Source organism: Clarias gariepinus, chromosome 10 (genome assembly GCF_024256425.1).
Source record: "Clarias gariepinus isolate MV-2021 ecotype Netherlands chromosome 10, CGAR_prim_01v2, whole genome shotgun sequence".
NCBI classification, from domain to species: Eukaryota; Metazoa; Chordata; class Actinopteri; order Siluriformes; family Clariidae; genus Clarias; species Clarias gariepinus.
Window position 1 is genome coordinate 29,584,916 of NC_071109.1, and position 25,465 is coordinate 29,610,380.

At 38.5% G+C, this 25,465-nt stretch overlaps 1 protein-coding gene across 3 annotated transcripts in view; it reads left to right on the plus strand.

The window, feature by feature from the left end:
* hipk3a (homeodomain interacting protein kinase 3a) overlaps nt 1-25,465 on the plus strand; it is a 52,071-nt gene that overhangs the window by 15,731 nt on the left and 10,875 nt on the right. For all 3 annotated transcript variants that reach the window (XM_053506176.1, XM_053506177.1, XM_053506178.1), the window contains exons 3-6: nt 14,600-14,723; nt 23,252-23,371; nt 24,789-24,875; nt 25,019-25,203. In XM_053506176.1, the coding sequence (XP_053362151.1) occupies nt 14,600-14,723; nt 23,252-23,371; nt 24,789-24,875; nt 25,019-25,203 (516 nt within the window). The remainder of the gene's footprint in view (nt 1-14,599; nt 14,724-23,251; nt 23,372-24,788; nt 24,876-25,018; nt 25,204-25,465) is intronic.

Sequence of the window (25,465 nt, forward strand, 5' to 3'; positions counted from 1 at the left end):
TACGTAGATACGTAGTTATCATGTAGATAAGATCTTGAATATCGTGTTTTTCTTTTAAAAGCTTTTTTATAAATTAAACAATTTATATGATCATGTAAATTAGTCAGGAATTTCTTGCTTGATTTGTGTCTTTACTCGTGTCAATCATTTTGCTTCATTCTATGAATAATATTATTATTTTTAGCAAAAAAATGTATTACCCGAAGCAACAAGACTATTTTAAATCTAAGAAAAAATGAGGATTTAAACGCAACACGGCTTGTTTTTAACACAACACTATGCAATCGTGTCGTAAACCTTGATGAGGTTGGGTAGTCACCGTTTGATTTGATCTCCTCATGAGTCATAACATTATACGATCTGCTTCTCGCTTTACGTTATAACTTCCTCAGAGACGGTTGTGGGGGTTTTCTTGTAGACTCTGCTGTGGAATCATCACACCGTTTCAGGGTTTGGAAAGGTGTTGACCCGAAGTCACAGATACTCATCGCCTGTTCCGTCTTCTAACATAACGACGCTGCAATAGCGTTGTGCAGCAACAGTCAGGCGTTGTGCAGCTGTTTGATTCCTGATATGGAAAAAGTTCAAAGTCTGTGCATGTGGTTATAAAACAAAAGTGTTTTTGCCTGAACGCATCTTTCACAAAGCCTGTTTTTAAATGAATGCTACAGGCTAAAGCTGGCATGTTCGTGTAAAGTTGGCATGGAGACTAGAAACATGACCATGCAGTTTAAAAGGAAAAAAAAAGGATTCCGTGCAGCGCTTCAGAAATCTGCCTAGTAAACAACAGTGGATCTCACAGCTTAGCCATTGTGTGAATGCTAAGCACTTTTAGATCATAACCGGTTTGTTTACGTACACGTGACTTTAAGAGAGATGATGCTTTGCACAATATCCACTGTTCAGATTTGTGAAAGTCAAATCTAGTTTATTTCAAGCTGATGTAACTCTGATGCAAGAAACTGCAAGTTTATAATTAAAAAAAATAAATCTAAATGAGAATATGACTATATATACTATATTGCCAAAAGTATTCGCTCGCCTGCCTTCACATGCATATGAACTTGAGTAACATCCAATTCTTAATTGTGAAATTGTACAAAAATCTCTTGGTATGCTGAAGCATTAAGAGTTCCTTTCACTGAAAGTAAGGGGCCGAGTCCAACTCCTGAAAAACAACCACACACCAGTTTCAACATGACTGCACGGTTTTGATTTAAAAAAAAATAAATAAATAAAAAAATCACATTGATTATTTCGACATATACTGCAATTACAATTTAAACTGTTAAACGTACTAAGTATTTAAATGTATTTACTGAGGCTAACACCAAATAATTGGACAAATTATCTCGTTAAGAGGGTGTTTGGCAATATAAATGTATCAACTTTTAAATTATTTAATTGTATAAAAAAAATTAGACTATTTTTAATCCAGACTATGCATATCCATATTTATCCTGTAATAAATTGTAGTCCTTTGCGATTAAATAATCGCACATGATTTTATTGTGCAGCGTTAGATTGAAAGGTTTTTGCAGTTTTAAAGGAAATAGACATGTTTGATTTATGAACTTCCAGTCCAATTCTTCTTTAAAGAACTGTTTGTGTAAGCAGAGAATTATAAGTTCTTAGAAAAGAAAGAAACAAACAAAAAAAACAAACACTTTGTATCAATCAGGAAAAGTGCGATCTGTGCGATTTTATAAATATGAGAGGGGAAGCTTCTTAAATTAGAACATTTATCAAATGAACTTGTATCAGAAAAGTTTCGAATGCAGCTTATTCAACGGTTTCTTTAGGTTTTTATTTAATTCTATATCCTGTGTTTTACTCATCATCTTATTAATAGTATTACATTGATTCTTAATTACCGTCACCGTTGGACTGTATTCCTCAAATGCTTCAACACATCACTGCACCTTATTACGATCCCATAATTCTGTTGAAAAGGTTTGTAAACGGCAGTGCAGGAAAGTTACCCCTAATAGTAAAGCTCACCATAGTGAGTGTTAATTCTAAGTGTAAGTGCTGTATTTTAGTATCACACCTCACGCTCCCTGTGAAGTCCCTTTCTTACATCTCGGTGCTGAAGAGCTCATGTTCAGATTCCTTTCCTTGTGTGGGTTTTTTTTTACCCGCAATTCTTCCAGACGTCTTCACGGAATCCACGCCTGGTTTAAAAGCACACAGTGTAATAAAAGCACTGGGATCATCATAACAGAGGATTTTTATTTTATTTTTATTTTTTTCTGTGATGATGGAAAAACTTAGATTTTCTTTTTCCTTCTTGTGTGTTTTAATTTTAACATTTAGAAGATGGATTTTTTTAATTTTTATTTTCTACTCCAGTTAAAATGAGAGCCCTGGAAGCCAGGCTGCTGTCTCCACATTGCATTGGGCACCTTGACCTGGCTGAATTCCTAAGCTTATGAAAAGCATGGAAGGCATGCTGGAAGGAAAAAGAGAGAGGGAGTGAGGGGGGGAGAGAGAGGAAGGGAAACGAAAGCAGCTGCATTTTTACGTATTTCTTGTCCATCATAAACAGGGACCTGCTTTGGAGAGAGAAAAAAACTCAAGTGTAAAAGCCCTTAACTCGGTAGAAACATGACCTCCTTTAAGTTAAAGGTGAAAAGTCCCTTTCATGAGGATCTCAGTTGATTTCAGATGTTTGCCCTCTGTGTCTGTGGTTTCAGAGCTGTTATAAATCAGATTTGATTTGTTTCACTCAGCTTAATCTGACCCCTCGCTTGATTAAAGCGAAAGCACCGCGCGTTCCTGTATTTTTCTAGAGCAGAGCTTTAGTCACCGGTACGTCTTACGTGGCGTCTCGTCTTCTCCTTTAAGCTGTTCGAAACAGAAGCTCGCTCCACTTAATCTTTCCATGACGCCTTAGCGTGGCGTCCGAATTAGGGCTAAGATAGTGTTACAGGATTCTCTCAAGCGAGGTATTTAGGCTGCCGAAGGTCCGTTTGGTCTGCTGTTTACTGCGTATCCCTTTTTTTTTTTTTTTTTTTTTTTTACTGAGGGTTTGATCACGGTCAGCTGATTCACAGCTCAAAACAAACACACAATCTTGCACTAATTATTGGACATGAGGACGTATCGCAGTACTGCATTTTGCATCACTCACGTCGCCCCGGTCAAATGAACGTCTGTTATGACGATGCAATCGAGTACACAGCGATAATGGCTTTCAAATGATTAATGGACATACGCACAGTCTCTCTCTCCAAGGATTAAAAATACAAATGAAATAAACAAGGGGCGATCTCTAATGCCATCTGTTACATTTATGGAGGGAAGAATCTGGGCTGCTGCACAATTCTGTATTTTATTACATTTCATGCATAGTAGCATTTGTGATTCTCTTTCTTATGAAGCAGATCCTGACCCATGGTGCATTCAAAGCAGGATAAACTGTGTGCAACAGTGAAGAAGAGCTTTAGGTATACTACTTGTTGTAATAGCAATTATGGAATCTACGTTTAGGTCATTAAAAAAATAAAATTACCTGGGTACTGATTCGATCTGTATTACTATTGTGTAAGTTTGTAAAAAACAAAAGAATCAGTATATAACACTGGATTAGTTTTTAGATAGCTAGATGATGATGATTCAGTTATTTATTACATGTACCTTACAGCAGAATGTAGCGATTTATTCGCGTATCCCAGTTAGGAACTGGGTCGGCCAGGATACAACAGTCCTGGAGCAGACAGGTTTAAGGGCCTTGCTCAAGGGCTCAACATCGGCAACTTGGTGGTGCTGGGGCATGAACCCCCGACCTTCCGATCAGTAACACACAGCGGTATCCGATAAAGGATAACTCAAGCTCATTATATTTCTGTGCTCATTGTATTTTTGCGAGTCATGTTTATAGATTTCAGTTCTCAGTTGCAGATTTCGGTTTTCTCGTATCACTTTAGCAAAGCGCAAAGTTCTTCCTGTTAGCTTACCGAAAATCGGTGCATGAACTCTTGCCCAGAAATCGAGACAGCATTCAAGATTGTAAAGGTCAGGGCCTGAGAAGGACACAGACATGTAGATGTTTTTCTGAGCTGTGGTTGAGCATTTTAAGGTGAACATGTGCATCAGACTTGAACAATGGGTTTATCTGAACACAAAGCTCTCAGTTTGGATCATACAACGGTTTTTGGGTCATGGATCGGATTTTTTTTTTTTCTTCTTCTTTTTTTTCTTTTGGTTAAAAAAAAAAAAAACAACAGAAAGGAGAGAGAGAAAAAAAAATTACTTAAAATTTTAAACAACGTTTAAGAAATCTTAAAATTAATTATTAAGAATTTAATTGGTAAATTAACACAAAATAATAATGATATTTAAAAAAAGTGAAGATAGTTTTGGTCAAATATATATATATTGTGTGTGTGTATATATCAATGAGTTATACTTTAAGTTGTGGTACAAATTATGCTTGTGTAATTTGTGTGTGTTTTTGTTTGGATGGATGGGGGTTTTAGTGCAGACTGAATATCGAGATTACAATTTAAGCGAGTGATAATACAGTTTGCAGCTGCAGTTCTCGAGAGACTGAAAATATAATCTGTCTCAGTTGTGTCAAGGAGAAGAAACAAAAATCTTGGCACTGTGCTGGTTAAACTTTGTAATAAACCAGTCTGCAGTTGTTACACCACTGATAGCCAGTACACCATTTTAACTTTTAAATTTAAAGGTGGTGATGACGTCGAACTTACTAACTGTTTATTAAACATTTTAGATGCTACATCGGACTTAAACATGTCTATCCGTTATATATATATTTTTTTTATAAAGGTGAGGACAAGCATGTCGTCTTGCTCAAAATTTGTTCAGGTAGCAGACTCTCGTAGCTTTACTTTAGCGTAGCTGCGAAAATAAATCCCAAGTTAAAGTTGATGGAAAATTTTTCAGCTTAAAAATTGCAGAGCTTCATCTCCACAGCCGGTTGCATTTGTTTGTTTTTCTTCACGCACCTCATGCATTAGTCGTGGGTGTTCGTGCTGCCCAGATGCCTTTACTATCTTGCTTTATTTTGGAGACCGTGTGCACGCTCGTGTGTCTCACCAGCACTGCCAGAAGCCGTTAGCCTTGATGTGCTACATGGGGTTTTATCATAGCACTTCTCCTGATAAGAGAGTTACTCCTTTTTTTTGGGGGGGGGGGGGGGTCAGTCTCCTGTATCTCGCTGCTAAGAAGCATTCCCCAGCGCTAGACTACTTGTTGACTTCCGATCACTCGGCTCTTTTTACCCGGAGTAAAAATAAACAGTAACATCAACTGGAGAGAGGGAGATGAAGAGTGTCGGGGGACAGAAATCTGATTTAAGCCCTGGAGGAGGCAAGAGAAGAACGAATGTCGAACACCTGCGTCAAGTTTGCGCTTTTTTATAGGATACTCAGAGCACAGCGTGTCCTTACATCACCCCGTCTTTTCTTTTCTTTTCTTTCGGAAATAAGAACCACAAATCGTAACAAGTCTAATAATAGACTCCTGTCCCTTTTTCAAATAAACCGAAAACAGGATTTGTGGATATCATTACAATTTGGTCAATGTTTTTTTTTTTTATTTTTTTTTTTGTAGATATTATTTCCTGCCGTCAGGATTGGATTCACTTATGTGATCACTTTATTGCTCGCTAACGCTCTTACGATGAGCTTCAATCAAACCCGTATCTCCGGCAGGCTCCCCGTCTCATCGTCTTGACTGTTGACTGTTTCAAAATTTCCAGCGCTGAGACTGTCTAGACTTGCAAACATGGGACTACAAAGGGATTGTATAAAAAAAAGTACTTGAGTTCTAGAGGCCTGAATGCAAAAAATAAATAAACAAGCTATTTGCACACAGTTTTCACTTTTAGCCTAAATGCCACGTTGCTCACAAGTATGTGGAAACTTTTGGTTTATCAGTGTCTCTCTGATAGAGCTCTGATAAAGTTATTGTGTGTGTGTGTGTGTGTGTGTGTGTGTGTGTGTGTGTGTGTGTGTGTGTGTGTGTAAAAATTGGTCCGTTTTAATCAAATTTAAATGCAAGTTTTTATAAATAAGAATTATACCATAAAAAACTGAATTGATTCCAAATCAGAAACTAGACAAAAAAATTTATGTGCACAAATGTATTAAATTGCATAATCAAATAATTTGCACAGTTAAACATGTTAGTCGCCGTTTTAAAACTAACCCCCAAAGGGGATCATCTGTTTTACAGATAATTGTCACAGGGTCGTATTATCACGCTCCATTCTGGTCTCGGTGTCTGAGTACACAAAGAGTCACTGGAGTAGAAAAGATGATCTAGCTCTTATTTTGAGGCAAACTAAAATTTGTTTAATTAATTACAAAGCGTTCACGAGTTTTTTATAATAACGTGAAGCAAAAGTGTGTGTGTGTGTGTGTGTGTGTGTGTGTGTGTGAGAGAGAGAAAACAAAAAAAAAAACAGGGTCACATTTGATCACTGTGGAACTAAAAGCTTTATAGGAGCTCCGGTGAAACAGTCCAGCACATCAGGTTAGTGTAATGCTGTTCAGATAGAGCGCCCGGATTGCAGCCCTGATTTGATGAGCTATTAACGGAAGAGGAGTCTGTTAGTGAGACGAGCTGCAGATCCTCAAGTCGAGAGATTTCCTAATTGTCCAGACGTGTGAATGATGGAATAGTGAAACGAGCGGTCGGTCTAGTCTGGGTATTTTTACAACCCTTAGTTTTGTAATTCAGAATTTACCCTCTCTGTCTGTCTCTCTTTCTGTCTCCCTCGCTCTCTGTCTCCCTCGCTCTCTGTCTCCCTCGCTCTCTGTCTGTCTCTTTTGCTTCTCTGTCTCTCTCTCTCTCTCTCTCTCTCTCTCTCTCTCTCTCTCTGTGCCTTTGTTTCGGTCTCTGTTTTTCTGTTTATTTCTCTGCCTTTTCCTCTTTCTCTCAGTCTGTCTCCATCTTTTTCCCACTTTGTCAGTCTCTTTGTCTGTCTGTCTGTCTGTCTGTCTCTCTGGTTGCAGAGCACAACCGGATTTACAGACTTTGCACCCTGTATTGAAAGTGCATGTGATTTGCGAATGCTTAGCTTGCAGATAACCCGTGTGGACAGTGCTGCAGAAACCTCACGCTCTGCTCTGGAAAAAGTCTCCCTTGTGTGTGTGTGTGAGTGTGAGTGAGAGAGTGCATGTGCTTTACCAGAACAGAACTGCAAGTCTGGCTTTTGCACTTGAAAGCGGTTTTGTAATGAGTGTGCTGTAACACGCAGAGGAAAAGTGGGACTTTGGGGTGAAATCTGGGGGCCATCTTTTATTATTTTATTAGGATTGTGTACATGCTTATTCTTTTAAAAATGTTCTCTGTGAGACAGCAACAGAGAAACAAGGCCATGGCTCAGGTCTAAAAATTTGCTGGAGATTTCTACAATCTTTTTTTTTTTTTTCATTGTTTTTTTTTTTTTTCATTGTTTTTTTTTTTAATGCGTCAAAGGTGCCAGACTCGTCTTCGTCGTCGCTGCCAGAGAAACAGTGTTCCTAAAAAAAAAAAAAAAAAAAAGCAGGTTTCTGGTTACGGTTTGGAGGAAACCCAGCCGCTTGGGTTGTTTAACGTGGCCCGGGTACCTGACCTTTGCTCGGCTCAGGTTTGACTTGACGCCGTGGATCTGTAACAGCAGACTCGAGTGTCTCCAGTGTACAGCTTTGAACTGTTGCTGCAGTTCAGCCGTGTAGCAAAGATGATGGACGGCTATGTGAGGAAGGGGCGTCTGAGTTACTGCTCTCTGCTCACGCAGATTAGATAAGCCATGTTTGGGTGGGATTTGTTTACCGAGAACTCTGTGACTCTCGATCATTTGTGCTCTCTCTCTGTCTATCTCTCTGTCTTCCTTCTCTCTGTTCTTCCTCTCTCTCTTCCATTCTCGGTCTGCATCTTTTTTTCTTTCTGTCCCTCTGTCATTCTGTGCATCTCTTCTCTCTCTCTCTCTCTCTACAATTCAAGATTCAAAGGTTATTGCATGACAAATATTTACATTTAAGAAAATAACAGAAGTAGATAGCCTAAAAAATAGTATAGAAACTATACTATAAAATAAAAGACTAAAGACATTAAGTCAAAGATAAAGTGATAAAGTAATGAACATTATAAAAAATATATATGTATATACATTACGATAATAGTAATAATAATATCTCTCCACCTCTTTCTCTCTCGCTCCTTGTCCTTTTCCTCTACCAGTCTTTCTCTCTTGTCACTCTCTTCATCCGTGTATCTCTTTTGCTCGCCGTTGTCTTTTTCTGTTGGTTAACTTTCCATCTTTCTTCCTGCCTCTTTCTATATCTTCCTATGTGTCTGTTTTTTCTCTCTGTTCTTTCCCCTGGTCTCTCTCTCTCTCTCTCACTTTTTCTCTCTCTATCTTACTGTGTCTTTGTTTTTCATCTTTGGTTCTCTCTTTTATTTTGGTGCGTGTCTTCCTGCCTGTCTCTATCCACTGTTTACCTTTTACATTTTCTGTATCTGCTTTGTCTCTCTCTCTCTCTCTCTCTCTCTCTCTCTCTTCACACATATGTGTTAAAACTCATCCTCACCCAGATATATATACGTGCAACACACGGATACACACTGTGGCAGGTGCATGTGGATTAATAGCTCTTACAGCGAATTCCGCCATACATGTCTGTGGTATGTATGTCTATGTGCACAGGTGTGTGTGTGTGGTGTGTGTCTGTGATGTGTTTGTGAGCACCTGCGAGCGCACAGCGCTGTCCTCTAGCTGCCAAGAGGTAAACCCCATGACTCTGACACATGCAGCTCGTCTAATCTCTTGAACACCAACACAGGTCTCGCCTCTCTCAGCTCCGTGGAAAACTCGCCGTCAGAGCCTTTCTCAGTATTCTCAGCTCTTCTGGGAGCTTTCTGTCTGTTCAAGGGTACGAGAGGCGCTGACCAAGGACACAGTTTAGTTACACAAGCCTGCGGTTCCCTTGGACTTGTCCCTGAACCCTTAAGATTATACTGTCGTCATACATCATTTGTACAGTATTATACGAACAAACTTCACTTCTTCATGCCGTGGCTCAAGGAAAAGTGTTAATTAATAGACCCGGTGGTGTATTGATGAGCTGTGTGGCCTTTACAGGTGCTTTTGGTGGGGTTTTCGCAGACCTACTTTCGGTCCAATCGCGGAAGTAGCTCACATGTATTGTACAAAAAATAGACAACGCAGTACACCAGATATCAATATTTACAGTTATATACAATATTTTCAGTGTTTAAGTGAATGTGTAAAATGTCTTAATCCAGTATATTGTATGCATGTGTAAGGAGAAATGAGTCGGCCTCACTGGTTTAAATAAATGTCTGCCCTGTAAATCTGTCCTGATGGAGAATAATCCTAATTTCTGAAAAAAAAACCTTAACAAAACAGAGTTCACAGTCCAACAAAGTGGAAAACAGCTCAGAGACTAAATGCCGTCCGGGATTCCCCTCGCGATTGAAAGTCGCAGAGACAACACTGTCATATTTGTGTGAGTCATTTTCTTATTGCTCGGTTAAGGTTTTTGGTCACATGATGGCAGTGTAGGGAAAGGGGACAGATTTGTCACGTGGATTGGTACGCTTTACATGTATGTTCGTGTCCAAGGCGAATAAGAGTCACTTAAGAACAAATCCGAATTAAGAACGTGTTTCTGCACAGAACTTGTTTGTAAATCAAGGACTGATTAATAAAATAAAAAGTAATAAAATAACTAAAGTTATTTGTTTATTTTTTTTTATTTGTGAAGGGAACAAGTAAAATGTTGTGCACAACAGTGATGACTACGGTCGTTTTCGTGTCAGGGTCGCACCGGATGCTGTATCGTTCTCATGGTCACCTTTTCCAGCATCGTGTTCCCCTCTGATCAAAATGTACCTGACTTTGGGGTTAAGTGTTCTGGAAAACAATTCAAGGGCCCTAATGTCCTGCTCATTTTAGGACGTTTGCACAAGGTGTCGTCCAATTCTAGGCGCAACAAAGATTTTGTTATAACTAATGTTTTAGGAATCCATGATTAAGCTCTGGATAGCGAGTGTGTGTTTTGTAATTTTACTGTGCGATTATACTTTCTTTGTGGAAAAAAAACCCAGATTCTTCTCCTTTCACTTTTTCTTTTTTTTTTTCATAGTAAATTATTTTCTGAGAGAACCTACTTATGACTTCCTGAAAAAGTGCAGACTTGGCTTGATTAGTATCTTTACTGTAAGGATGAGGCATTTTTACTGGAAATAAAATGCATTTAAAAAAAAAAAACGACAAACAAAAGAGGGGGAGGGAATGAAGCTCGCAAAAGAACCTTAATGGTGGCTGAAAGTTTACACCCCTGGATCACTTCCCTTTTGTGTGCAACTTTTTAAAATTTGTTGTTCACACCTTTTATGGCATCTTGTCAGCTGAGCTGAATTCCTCTACACACCCCAGTGCCTTGGACCAAATCCAAAATCTCTGTATGCTAGCGTAGGTAACACTGTATAAGTCACAAGGACACACTGCCACAGGGCGTGAAGTCCTCCTGGTTTTTTCCCCTTACTGTCTTTCTTCCATCTTTAGTGGTAGGAAGGAAATTTTTCATAGTGCGGTAACTTAGTCTAAAAATGCCACTTTTTTCCGGTAGACCTAAGCCGCTAGTGAAAATTAAAGGGGATGGAAAAGATCAATCCACCCAATTGTTCTCTCTTTTTTTTTTAGGGAGAAATAAAGTCTAGCTGGCAGTTTTGCAGAGCTACATAGCCAGAAAGAATGAATTATATTTTGCTCTGGTAAATATTTCTATGTTTTTCCGCTTGAGTTTATGATGTTAGCTGTAGATTATGATGATAGGAAGCTGCTAGGAGATTTTAAGTAGCTAAAGGTTGGCCTAATGTGCTTACAAGAGTTACAGATGGAAAAACGCCCCAACCCGAAGGAATTCAGTGCCGAAACAGAGGCTGTTTTTCATGCGAGGGCTCAGGGACTGTTTCTATGAACACTTGACACCAAAGTCTGGTTCTTTTTGATAGTATCCAAGTCTTTATTATTTTTATTTTTACAACCATATACAGTTAGTACACAGTGAAATGAAACGGCGTTCCTCCTTGACCAAGGTGCTACATGCAAACAACATAAATTAACGACTAATCTTAACAAAAACTAAGAAATCTAATTAGCTGACTAGCTGACACAAAACAGATAAACACTATATATTTACCAAAAAAAAAAAAACTAATACTATACACAAAGTGCACATGCAAATATGCAAATAAGAGCAACAACACAACAGGACACAATCCAATACTCTGAAGATGAGGTAAGTGAGAACAGTGAGAACACAATCGTTCCACGCTCGGGAACTGTATCCGAAACCGCTGAGAAAGATAGTCTCCGGTCCGGTACAGTGTGGAATCTGATATAAGGGCAAATCGTAACATTGCGTAACACAATATTCCCCCCCATGAAATAACAATATTATTAGGAAAGTTAGCTTCCTTGTTTTTTTGTTGTGTGGGTAATGGTGGCTCACAAGCCAAGTAGATGTGTACTTAAGTGTACCCGAGTAAAAAGAGCAAAGAAACAATGAGACCACTAACGAGTAGGTGAGGGGGCATCAATCGTGCCGGGCGTAAAAACGTTCGGTGATGTAATGTGATTTATGTGTAACGTGAAATCCAGAGGGAAAGTCCTATCAAAGGGGATGAGAACCACCAGAGAGGAACTTGTAGGCCGGTTGTATCATAATACATGGAGGGAAAAAAAACTTTGTACAAGATATTTTAGGTATCTTTGCAACTGGGTAACTATTTAGTCAGACCCTGTGATTAACCATGACACAGATTAACACCACACAAAGTTTTGGGTGCTTTTGAGTATTATTTTTTTATTTTTCCCTGACACACATGATCCCAGTTTATTGTTGTAATGCCCTTCACTCTTCTGTTGAGGCTCTTCGCAAGGTTTTGAACTTCAGCGGGGTTGAGTTGAGTCACGGCTCTGAGCTCGCTTTATGGTTCTCATGACGGAACAGGTTTGGATCCTTTCAACTTCATGAAACACATAAAGGTGTGATTTATGAGGTGCCACATACTTTTGTCATGTAGTGTAGGCCATATATAAGGTATCTTACACGGTACATCGAAAACAACAAAGTTCTCTGTGACTCTGGGAACGGCCTGTGCCAGCCTGCATGCGTGGGTACTGTGATAATCTCTAATGATTTCGTTTTTTTGCAGTTTCATTTTTACCATCAACACAAATGACTTTGAAGACGCTTTTAGAATAACTGTGAAAGCGAGGTAAATATAGGAAGCGTTGCCATGTCTCCACTTCAGCGTGTGATCTGACTCTAGCCTACGGTTCCCAGGACATGCTCAGGGATGAAAGTCATATTTACTCCGTAATAAGTTTATAGTGAGTAGCCTAAAACATTATTGATTTCTTTTTTTTCTATCTTTTTCTCTCATTTTTTTTTTTTTTTAAAGCTGTTTTTCCCCTAAACATTCATATATTGCATGGTAGAAACGTAACAATAAAAAAAAAAAAAGAGCGAGAGAGAGATGAAACTGATCTAATATCTAGTATCGGTTTCAGTAAAGCACTGGGACAGATCCTGTAACGAATAGCAAAGATCAGATTGGATTTGGAAAATGATAATAAAATAGATAAAAATATATTTCTAATACCCACGAGTTTAGTTTTTGTGTGTGAAATAAATTGCAGTTAAGAAGAAACAGATTTTTTTAAAGCTTAGCATAACCAATATCTGGTTCTGGTATCTGGAGAAAGAACGGGTCCCTTTAGTGGTGTCTTTAGTTTCAATGTCGAGGCCCGAGGAAATCATTACACATTAGTGCAGAAAGAGAGGGAACAAATCCTGCTTATTATCCTCAGTGCTTGAACACGCAAATTAATTCTATTTTATTCTACTTTATTTGTATGGCGCTTTTAACAATGGTCATTGTCACAAACTGGCTTTACACAATCAAAGGAAAATGTGTATGAAATGTGTGGGAAAATGTGTATGAATCAGAATGATCAGATCAGTCCCTGATGAGCAAGCCAAGAGCAAGGAAAAACTCCCTGAGAAACCTTGAGAGGAACCGGACTCGATGATGAAAGCCACTGGAGTTTTTCTCTTTGATGACCTCATATGAGAAGAGCCCCTCCTCTCAAGCTTGTCGCTAGGTCGACCCTGCTGCTCTCTGAAGGTGTGTGGCTCAGCAATAGTAGGTTACATAGACCCCGGAATTTTATTTTTTTTATCATCTCGAGCGTTAGCGGACATGCTTTGGGGAGGCTTTGAGACCACACCAAGTTAAAGAGTTAAAGAAGTTAGCTCTGAAAGGAAATCCAGCTTTAAGATGGCTGGTACTATAGAGATTTTTTTTGGTGGATCGTTGTGTTATGATCTAGTATCTGTAGTTTGACGCAGGTTTGAGTTTATGCACCAGGACAAAAATATTTAAGAAATAAATATCTCAGCTGATTGACTGCATGTCTGAGAGATTGTATACTTTTTCTTTTTTTATAAAATAATCTCAGACACCGCAGAGCTGCTAGATATCTATCCTCGTTTCGTATGCCATCCAGCTCGCAGTGTATGTCTCACTGTCTTCTTGTGAGCGCAGAGAGCAGATTTAGACTCCCCGATAGCTGCTTCTCGAATCTAAACCGTCCCTATATCTGATCTGTTTTTTGTTCCATATATAAATACACCTCCTGCTGTCATCACACTTCCTGATTTGGACCACAAACATTTAGGTCGCGCTAGACGTCTCTTCACTAGTACTACGTTTTACTTTTCGAGATCACATCTGTGTTTGTTTAATTATTTATTATTTTATTTTTTTTCTGACTGAGAGAAAAAAATTCTGCACACGCACAGTGTGTTTTGCTGAATGGTTTCATTTACTGAGCATTGACATTCCACATCACACACACGCACACACCGCCAAGTGCTCATCACCCTGACGATGGCCTTCAATCGCTACATCACCGCGTTTGTCGCTAGGCAGCCGGCTTTCCTCACACCGACACCTCCTTTACCGTTGTCACGGTTGCAGATGTGTTGCCGTGGTTGACGTCAAAAGTTCTCTCGGAGCTGCGAACGTGATGTGTTAGTGCATGCAGAAAGACATCAGGGGGGGAGCGTTCAGGGTCATTTACACGCACATCAAGAGATCAAGAGATCCGATAAGGTGACATCCTGCACAATAAAATTAAATGACATTCCTTTAGGACTGCGCTTACCTGAACAAGACGGCAAAATAAAAAAATAAAAAGTAGCATTACATGTAACAGGTTGTTCGAAAAGCATCAGTAATAATAAAATAACAGGACGCTACAGTGTTACATGCTCAGATGTTTTGCATATTCATGTACGTGGTTTCCAGCTCAGCAGGTTTGTTCTGTTTTTTATATCTGCATAAACAAGTCTGCTTGTATGCTTTGTCTGTGTGCGTGTGTCTGTCTGCGTCCTTTGTGCTCAGTCTGACCTCGTTTGTTGGCCTTGTGCATTGCCTTCATAACAAATCACGTAACCCTGAGCTGTCCAGTCAACAGCCAGTCGTCACAGTAACATCTCCATTAACACTGGATGTGTGTGTGTTTTTTTCTTTCTGTCTTTCTTAGGGCTCCGGAGATCATTCTGGGGCTGCCCTTTTGTGAAGCTATAGACATGTGGTCACTGGGCTGCGTCATCGCTGAGCTGTTTCTCGGCTGGCCGCTTTACCCCGGAGCTCTGGAGTACGACCAGGTAACTCAGAAAGCTAGTGGTTATGGGTAAGCTGCGACTAGTGTTTCTCTCCGGTTCCTACAATGGATTTGTCTCATTTATACCTGTTACTCTCCCAGTTAAATCTCATCCGAAACTCAGATGTTTGTGTGTGTGTGGGGGGGGATTTTCTAAATCACACGAGGTCCGCTGATGATACTAATCCTGCGTGAATAGTACTAGTAGGACATTTTTAGATTTCAAGCTGCAACTGTTTAAAAGCTCTCTGTCAGGTTAAGCTGCCCACGTCAAAAGCCCGCTTTACTTTATATATCTGCAGTTTTTGCGTGTCACAAGATCTATCTGGTGTGGCTCCATGCCCAGTTCCTGTCGTTCAACAACTGTCGTGACAACTGGGTTAATGCTGCAGCTGCAGAAATCACTCACTAAACCACACCTCATATATATGGGGTGGGGCGGCGGAGGGGGGGGGTTGCAGCACAATCGGTGTCGACTTCAATATTGCTTTAAACTGTATATTGGAGAACTTTGAAAGTCAATCCAGAATTGTTACAAGTCATTTTTGTTTGACAAAGTCATGTTGTAATAGTTGATGTGGTGAGACGTTCTGTTTTTTTTTTGTTTGTTTTTTTAGTTTTTTAAAAGTCTGAAACTAAAGACTTAGAAAGCTGTAGGGAGAATTGTTGGTTGAAGAAGAAGCCCTACAAAGACTTAATGATTGAAACCAAAAAGAAAAACAGACTTTCACAGACTTCCCATTTCTAAGAAAGTCTTTGTCGTCTAAGAAAAAGTCTTTGTAAGTCTTCGTCGTTGTCTCCTTCCATCTGAAGACATTTTTTTTAATCCAAATTCAAAAAGTCTAAGTCTTTTTTTTTTTTCACAAGATTTTCGTAGGTTTTTGTTTTCAACCAACAAGTCTTTGGAAGTCTCCATATATCAGCGTGCTAATTGAACACAAAAGCGTACTAAGAATTAATTAGATTTGTCTATTTAAAAAAGAAGAAAACTTAAAAAAGCCAGAGGACTGAAAGAATTTTTGAGACAGAAAGCTGAGGGGGAAAAGCTATTTATATCGTAGATATATCATGGATGAAGACAGGGAGTAATTAATTTGTTAGATGCAACATTAAACCAGGCTTTCAAACGTGTGATGTTTCCTAATAAAATTAAACATTGTAACAGTTAACGGTTCCTTGTGGTGATAAGCGGAAGAACACAGCTGGCTGTGAGGTTATACAATAATAAACTGTAACGTTTTAATAAAGGTTTAACTGCTGTTCCTTTACCAGTCTTCCCATGTCACCTTTTTTTTTTTTTAATCTTTCTCTTTTTTTTTTTTTTTTTTGTATAAAAAAATGAGAGGAAAAAAAAAAAAAAGACATTGCTTTCCCCCCATTGCATAGCTTTGGACTCGGGGAGGAAACTAGTATACAAGGAGGAAACTCAACAAAAATGGGAATTACATGCAAAAAGAGAAATAAAGTTCACTTTTTAGGCTATTTCTTTCTTGTTTAAATGGTTCTCCAGTGTTTGTGTGCGCGCGCATGCATGTTTGTGTGTGCATGTGCGCCCGTATATACAAACAAAACATGAGAGGAAAAAAAGGACATTTCCTGATTCCACTTTCCGCTCTGATGTGACCTCATATAAGAACACACCCTTCACCTGGTTGTTGCTTAGCTCTGCTGTTTTCAGTGAGGGACGTGGCTCAGAAGTAGCTCATATACAATTCATAGACACTGAAACTGTGTATTCAGAAGAGGAGGGTACAAAGGGATTTTGTGAATAAAAAAAAAAGTAAAAATTATGAGGTGTATTTTAGCTGGAGCATTAGCACACATTTTAAGGGAGCTCTGAGTAAGTGTTAAAAAGACATTAAAGAAGCAAATGATAAAATTTAAGACCTTTAAATGTAACGTGACACAAAACGTCTCATCAACATCCTGAAGACTTACTTATGCCGGAAGGCTCACCATCAGTTACATTATAACGTGCTGAAACCGGAGTGCATGGAACTTGAGATGTTAAAACCGTGTTGGTAAATAATCGCTTTAAATCACTCTGGCTTAAGGACACACACAGTGTGTGAAGGCTGTTAGTGGGGCGAGGCCATTTTATGTGTTAGATAAAAGTCTGGGAGAATATTTTTGGCACCGTATCTACCCTGAGAAAATATTTAACACTTCTGAATCTGCTTTAATTCGTTTGGTGTAAAGAGGGACAAAAAATTTAATTTAAAAAAGTAAGCATGAGTAAGTAGATGAAGCTAAATGGCATCGGAGTAGTTAAAGGTACAATCGGGACTCACTGAAACGGCGTCGGACTTGGAGTAAGAGAGTAAGGCCACACCTTTACTTAACACACGTTTACTGTGTTCTCTGTTAGAGATTGTGTTGCTATAACAGAAACGTAAGTTATGCCACAGCTAGGATTGCAGATCGGGCTGTAAGTTAAATGTTGTTTACATCACTATGACACTGCTGGTCACGCTTATCCCTTAGATAACCACACCGCAAAATGAAGGTTAAGCCTGTTCTGTTCAGCTGCGTTTCAGGCTTTCTGTTTTAAAATGCTCTCTATGTGGATAGAATTCAGCTTCTTTCCAGAATAAACAGTTGAAAGAATAAAAAGAATTTGTTTTTTTCATGTTTCACATGTTTTTAATGTTTTTTTGTTTCTGTTTTTATTTTGGATGATTTTATTTTGTAAACATCCAAAATAAAAAAGGCAAAGATATAGAATTTGGATTTTTTAAAATATGGATATAACCCGCAGCATGAGACAAACCAGGAAGTATTACTAAAGTTGAATTTATGAAAATGTATGTAAAGTGCGGTTCTATGTGAACTCTGCTTAAAACGTGTTCAGTGTCGTTCTTGGCAGAATCTGCTACTGTTCGATTACATGACATTTTTACATTAAGTAGGCCTTATGGTGGTAAAATGCTTAATGAGACGATAGTATCACGATATCTTTGAGCCGATTCGATTTGTATTGCGATTCTGTAAGTGTCGCGATTTTATAAACATTCTACTTTTTGCAGATTTTGTTAAAATCCTATACAGACTTGCTTTTACCACACAGGAAACTGTGGTGTGTGGATAGTTTAAAGAACACTATCCGCAGGATTATAAAGGAACAGCTACATTTTAACCAACTTAAATGAAAACAAATATAAGTTAAAAATCTTTTTATTGAATTTTTAAAAACTCAATCTTGAAGTCGGACACGGTGGTGTAAGTGAGTTTAGCGCTGTCTTTGGTTTCACCTCCAGGTTCAAGGTTCAATTCCCACCTCAGGTCTTGCAGGTGTACAAGGAGTTAGCATGTTCACCCCGTGCTAGGTGGGTTTTCTTCTGGTTTCCTCCCACAGTCCAAAGACATGCAGGTTAGGCCAATGACGTTTCCAAAATTGCCCGTGGTGTATAAATGAGCATCTGTGTGTGTGTTAAGGGTGTACCCTGCCTTGTCTCCTGGGATAGGCTTCAGACCCCCATGACCCTGTGTACAGGATAGAGGTATAGACGATGAGTCGATGATCTTGGAGTCAGTCTGGTGATACATTAATTGCGACACAGTCGAATCAAGATGTGTAACTGAATTGATTTAATAATATAATAAATGGGGTAATAAATGTTTAAACATTCAGCCGTAAACATTATTTATTTATCGTGATTTTTAGGAGTAACATATAAGCTAAAACAAACAAAGTCCAATACAGCAGTGTTGTTCCTCAATGATTTGGCTTTGATTATCGTGGCCGTTACTCCGAAACTAGAGGTTTGCATTTAGGGGGTGGAATGTGGTTAAGCAGGGGGCGGTTTTTACTTTCATACAGCCAGGATGGTGTGGTCAGATATGAAGTTTGCAGAACACTGAAAGGCCACGTAACACTTAACACAGGAGCGTGTGACGTGTTTTCCACTCTTGTTTCATTCATTTTCAGTAAATGCGTTACCCAGGTCAAGGTCACTTTAGTTCACATCTCGCGAAATGTAACCAGCAAGTTTTATGAAGAACCTCAGAAATGCTTACTAGTAGCAGAGCGATACACATTTTTAATATAAAGCAACTTTTTTGATATAGTGGTATCTCTGTGTCGTCAATAAAGGAAACAATAAATTAAATCAATTCAAGCATGTACTATAATATGGCTTTAAGAGGTCCAATCCTTGTAGCCTCTTCTGGGAGGAAATAAAGATGGCATTGTGAGATTAATTAAGTTTAAGTGTTTATCACCTCACAGAATACAAGTACTGTTTATTAACGAATGGATTTATTTAATATGGAGCCTGGTGTCATGTCTGCACAAGAGCTGTGAATCATAGACAGACTGGCTGCTTGATTGGATCTTTGGGTAATTCTTACAGGTTTTAAAGTATTAAAACTTACTACAGGTTTTAATAAACTTTAAACTGCTGTGTACTTATAATGTGTTGTTAATTATTTAATTGTCATATATTACATCAACTACACACAAACTCAGAAGATAAAAACAAAGTGATAATCTTTCAAAAAAAAAGGATTTTGTAAATGGTTGACCCCTGAAATTGGCGGGGGTCACGTTCCTAGAGCGCCTGCGAGTTGTGAAAAAATGTGAATATTGCATGTGGTTTAAAAATTTTTTTTAAAAAACTTTATAGTTTAAACTTTAAATATGCCCTTAAAACACTTCAATTTAATTTCAAACTCTGCTTAATACATTACCCAAAAAAAAAAGAATGTAAAGGTAAACCGTATACTGTCCATTACTGTACCGCTGTGTCTCCCGCAGTGCTAGAATGTAAAATACCCATGTCACCCCTCTATATGTACAATAATTCATGCAAGCGCATTGTCTTTGATATCAGAACTGTAGGGTAAATACGGTAATAATTCACCACCACAAGCCGCGTTTTTCCCCGCTACGATCGTTTTGTGTTTTTTCTACAATACTAAAAAAAAATCATACAGTATTATATTTTATATAGCAATTAAGCTGAATTTATGGTCATTTTTGTTGCACAATTAGTAAGTTATATTGTTCTTAATAGGTTAGCGTTAAAACCATTAAATATTGCCACAAAAAAAGCATAAAAAATTGCGGAGGATATTTGCAGTTTCCGCAAACGGTTATTAGTTGGGTTCTAAGGAAAAATCTGCGAACAACCGGGGCCATAAACTCTGAACCGTGACTTTGCGGGGTTTGATTGTACTTTGTGGCAGATGCAGTTGGTTTATATGTTCTGAAAAAGCAAGCAATTTGTCAGTTTTAGACCATTTAACAGTTACAAGTTTATGTGAAACTAAAACTGACTCATTGATTCTATGAATCGACTCCACCATAATCAGTTAAAACCGAGTTTGATAATCGCACGTCTCTACAAATAATGGGGTAAATCCTATAACGATGGCGTTATTAACTGCACTAGTTAAAGCCTCAGAGGATGTGATGCATCATGTTTCGGGAACTGCTGCGAAAAAAAGATATAAAATAACCATTATAAAGTCATCACGGTGCCACGTGGAAAGCTCAGAAATCTAGAATTCCACGTCGTCTGAGCGTAAAAACGTTGTGAAAACAGATGTGTTCGAGGAAACTTCAAACCCGTAAGTTTACGTAGAATAATTCCTGGAGCGTTGGCCAGATCCATGTGTGTGTGTGATGTTAGGAGGGACTCATGCTCTGTGCTGACTGTAAACTTCAGACTGTGCCAGCGCCGGGTCCGATTCCACTCCGCACAGCACAATGTATTTATAACCCAAAGCCACAGTCGTCGTCTCCGTCCTGACTCAAGCCCAAGGGTTTGGAGTTTGGGGCAGGAGCAGTCTGAGTCTCTCAGAGTTTTAGAGTCTCTCTCTCTATTATACTCGTACATTTTCCCCCCTATGTCTTTGTCACAGTTTCTCTGTCTCACACACTCATACGTCACGTCTCATTCTGTTTCTACATCTGTTACCCCACCCCCCTCCCTCTCCATCTTTGTCTCCGTGGCATGTGTAAGTACATGAGTAGCAGTGGTGTTTGCACTTTTCACCTCTAACACGTTTCTACCAGAAGACACACAGAGCTCTCGCTTATTATTTAAGGTGATACACCGGGTGTAAAAGTCAAGCTGATGTTTTTTTTTTTTCCTCTTTTCTGCATTGTGGTTATGCAGAAAAGTTAGTTAGTTAGGAATACACAGATAGGTTGTGCTATTGTAATTTCTTTTCTTTCATTTTTGGGACCAATGAAATTGTTGGTTGTGTTAAAACATGCCCTGTGCCAGGGTGTGGATTGAAGAACGGGAACATGTTTTAATTTTTTTTTTTTTTTTTCATTTTAAGGCTCACTTATCACTTCCTGGTTTGAACGAGCAGTCGGTTTTGGCATGCACAAACAAGCACCGTGGAACCATTAATCAGACCGAGTATGCACATTATATGTCGCCAGTGCTAAACCCTAGTACTTAGAATTAAAGCACACGCTCCAAACTTCCCCCCTGCACATCATTTTCTACATTTCTTCCCCCTCCCCTTGCTCTAATGCTTTAGAGAACAAGGTGGAAAAAATGTCATAAGTGTACATCTTGGCAACTTAACAAAGGTCTTATATGTGAGTTTCTGCGCTGAGGGCTGAGCTTTGCTTGAAACTCTGTTTTGAAAGGAAACGGGTGCAAACCCTGAGCACAAACAATGCACAAAAACAGTACATGAGGGAGGCTCTTTGGTCTCATAAAATAGGCAATTTTTTGTGTCCAGGGGTGTGTATCAGATCTTTTTTTTTTCCTTCCCCTCTCTTTTTCCCCTTTTGCTTGTGGGTTTTTATTTTGGTTCTAGTTACAAACTTGGTGCTTTAAGTGGTGTCTGAGGAATTGTTTCTTCCAGGCCAGGAGGAACCACATTAACATTGGGGAGTTTTTTTTTTTTTTTTATGAATAGAGGAAATGAGCAATCGCTTAAAAAAAAAATTGTGGTGTGTAATTTTAGTCATCATTTTCCTCCTTGCTGGGACAAAGCTTGAGCCGCTTGGAGTTTTTTTTTTTTTTTTTTACTTTTCTTTTCTCTCCTCACCCTCAACACTTACATGGCATTTGATTTAGATTTTTTTTTATGACTTCCTAAAGTTGATGTTTTATGACTGTAAGCGTTTACTCTTTGGTCTCTGTTAGTAGAACATTTTATTCCAGTGAATTGGATCATAAATCGTGCCGTCTGGATTACTAATCAGAAGGTCAGGGGTTTGAGCCCCAGCACCGCCAAGCTGCCGCTGTTGAGCCCTTGAGCATGTCTTTCTGCACCAGGGGGGGCGTTTTATCTTGGCTGACCCTGCGCTCTGACCCCAGCTTCTTAAGTGGGTTATGTAAAACAACCATTTCGCTATGCTGTATGCTGTGTGTGTATATATATATATATATATATATATATATATATATATATATATATATATATATAAAAAACTAAGTGCAAAATTGCAAGATTGTTTACCTATGTCGGATTGTGCTGCTTTGGCTTTTCTGTGGGATCAGACCTTTCGTCCATGTGGTGATATACAGTTAGTTAGTTTTTTGTTATCTTTTGTCATTAGGAATTCCAGAAGCTCCTGTTTCATTCTGGGTATAACATGTGCATTTTTATTTTTTCCCCTAAGTTCTTCTTTCTTCCTAAAAAGTCAGCTGTTCTTGTTTTTTTTTTTCCCTGATTTTGGTTAAATCTTGGATTTTCTTACACACAGATTTTCTCTCTTTTAAATTAACCCTCAGAGGTCTGAGGCCTTTCTGAAGACCTCCAGTGATTGAGCACTTTTCTTAGATTTCTGTAAATTTTAAATCTTTACCAATATAGTAGCTAATAGAGTTTCTCTTATTTATTCAGAGCACAAACTGGGCTTTTATAATGTGGCTGATTCAAAAAAAACACTTGCAAAGAAAAAAAAAGTGATTGGCATCGTCGATGATGTCGTCGACCCCAAAGGGTTAATAGCTTCACCATACTGTTGTGATCTTGGGTTGCGTTTATAAGCGATGCTTATGTAATCTTTTGTGTGATGAAATCACTGGTCGAGTTAAGACATGCCTTTTAGCCGTGACACCAGGGCGTGGAGTTCCTAATGAGAACAGGTACCGTGATGAGTAAAAGTGAATATTTGTTAAACTGTATTTGTTTTACTTGCTAACTAGTGATCACTTCCTGTCACAGATTTTGCACTTGGCAAATTTGGTGCAATACACAGCCACAGGGACCGCAAGGCGGGAACCACCAGCACTCGCTTTGTAACATTTTTAACATTAACACACAAGCCATGAAAATGGCTAAATAAAAATGACTAAATAAAAATCTTTGACTCAATAGGACATCTTTTCTTTCTTTTTTTCTACTAAATTATTTATTTACCTGGGTATAGTTTACATGCATAAAAGAAGCTCTCTATAAATGGTTAAATATGCCAGTACACTTTGCAGTAATGACCGTCATGTGTCCGGCCTGCTTTGTTTATTTGTATCCTTATGAATCTTTTTGCGATTCTGTAACTTTCAGTGATAAATGTAAAACTGGTGATGATGCATTAAACCTCCTCTTTTTCCACAGATTCGCTACATTTCTCAAACTCAAGGACTGCCCGGCGAGCACCTGTTAAACGTGGGGACAAAAACGTCCCGGTTCTTCTGCAAGGAGGCTGATTCACCGTACACAGCCTGGAGGCTGAAGGTAAGCTGACGTTAACTTTTCTGACTACGAGGTTTCTGCAGAAGTGAAATGGGTGTTTCGGATTATTTTATAAAAACTCACAGGGAAAACATTTTCATGTTACTTAAAAATAATTAAGTTGGAGTGTTAGGGGAAAGTAAGGTTTATTTATTTATTTTACCATAGTTGCCATTACAAGCAAATTACATAGTTTTACAGTATTTACTATGTGGTTAACATGCTTTTGGGTTTGGAAAATATTTCGTTGTTCGTCAGTGCTCACTTAGCTCAAGGAGTCCAGACTTCTTATTTAATATTTTCCTAATGCTAAAGACGTAAAAAATACTCATCAGACTGTCAACCAAGTACTGCCTACACTTAAAAAAAATCTTTACTACCAGTCAAAAGTTTGGACGCACCTTATAACTTCATGGTCGTTCGTGATTTTTTATTTCTTTCTACACTGTAAAACTTTCCTGAAGGCGTTCATCCAAAATACATAATAATCTCCTTTGAACAGGGTGATATTGAGATGTATCTGCTACTTATGCTCTGTAAAGTTTTCATAACGGCTCTTATCTAAAATGCTGTTTGCTAATTAATGATTTCTGAGGCTGGTAAAATTAAATGGACTTCTCCTCTGCAGCAGAGGTAAGTTTTGGTCTTGCTTTTCTGGAGGGATCTTCTTGAAAGCCAGTTTCATCATGGTGCTTTTTGCAAACGCGCTTGACAATATTGCTCTGTTGTTGTTACCTAATTCCACTCTGGATATTTCATAGTTTTGGAGAAAAAAAAATCCAGTGTTGTTTTTAGAAAATAAATCCAAACTTGTGTCCAAACTTTTGACTGGTACTGTATATTTCAGCAAGTGAAAATATCTTGACTATAGTTCAAGTAATGTAATTTAAGAAACTACTTGTTAGTAAGACCAATCAGAAAAAAAATGATTGCCATGTAAATTAATTAAAAAAGGTCATGTGGTCTGATGAGTCCAGATTGAGTGTATTCCAGAGTGATGGACGTGTCAGGGTAAGAAGGGAGGCGCCTGAAGACATGCACTTATCATGTATATTGTCCACTGTACAAGCCTCTGGAGACAGTGTTATGATCTGGGGTTGCTTCAGTTACTTAGGTCTAGACTCAGCAACGTTATGTGGCAATAAAATTAAGTCAGCTGACAACCAGAATTTTGTCCTTGTTGGCGTATTCCAGGACTAAGGATTAAGAAATAGTGGTTCTTGAAGCATAAGAAAGCATTTTCATATATGAACTGGCCACCACATTGGGACCGTAATTAAAGCTAAAAGCAGGCGAACAAAATCTTAGTGTGTGACGTTTAGGACCACTATGTATCTTTCTTTGCTTGCTCTGGCTCAATTGTGTTGTTTACTTATGTTATACTACTTCTTCATTTCTCATCCTGTCTCGGTTTTTACAGACACCAGAGGAGCACGAGACGGAGACTGGAATGAAATCGAAGGAGGCCCGGAAGTACATCTTTAGCTGTCTGGATGACATTGGACATGTAAGATATAGTTTACTAGTCATTGATCTAAAAAAAATGTAAAGGCTTAAATATCTGACCTGAAGGAGAGGTGTTACATGCTAACTTGATATATTTGTGAAACACACAGGAGGGTATATTTTGTTTCTCTTTTTGACTCTCAGGTAAACTTGGTTTTGAACATGGAGGGCTGTGATCAGCTTGCCGAGAAAGCAGACAGGCGAGAGTTTGTAGATCTGCTCAAGATGATGCTGCTGATCGACGCCGACCAGCGCATCACTCCTTCAGACGTCCTTAACCACCCTTTTGTTACTATGCAGCACTTACTGGACTTTCCACACAGCAGCCAGTACGCTCACACATACAACACTTAGTCATAAAACCATTCAGAATGCAAAGGCTACAAAGCCACACACAACACAAAGGAAAATGTAAAATATATATATATCAAAATAAGAAGCAGATTTTTTTTTTTAAAGATATTTTATATTTAAGTATTAATAAGTGTTATTTTATGCCAAACACAGTATTATCTAATACATATAATAGACCTGTAAAGTGGGCGTGTCTGTACATTGAAGATATTTACGGAAAAATAATTTGGAAGGACG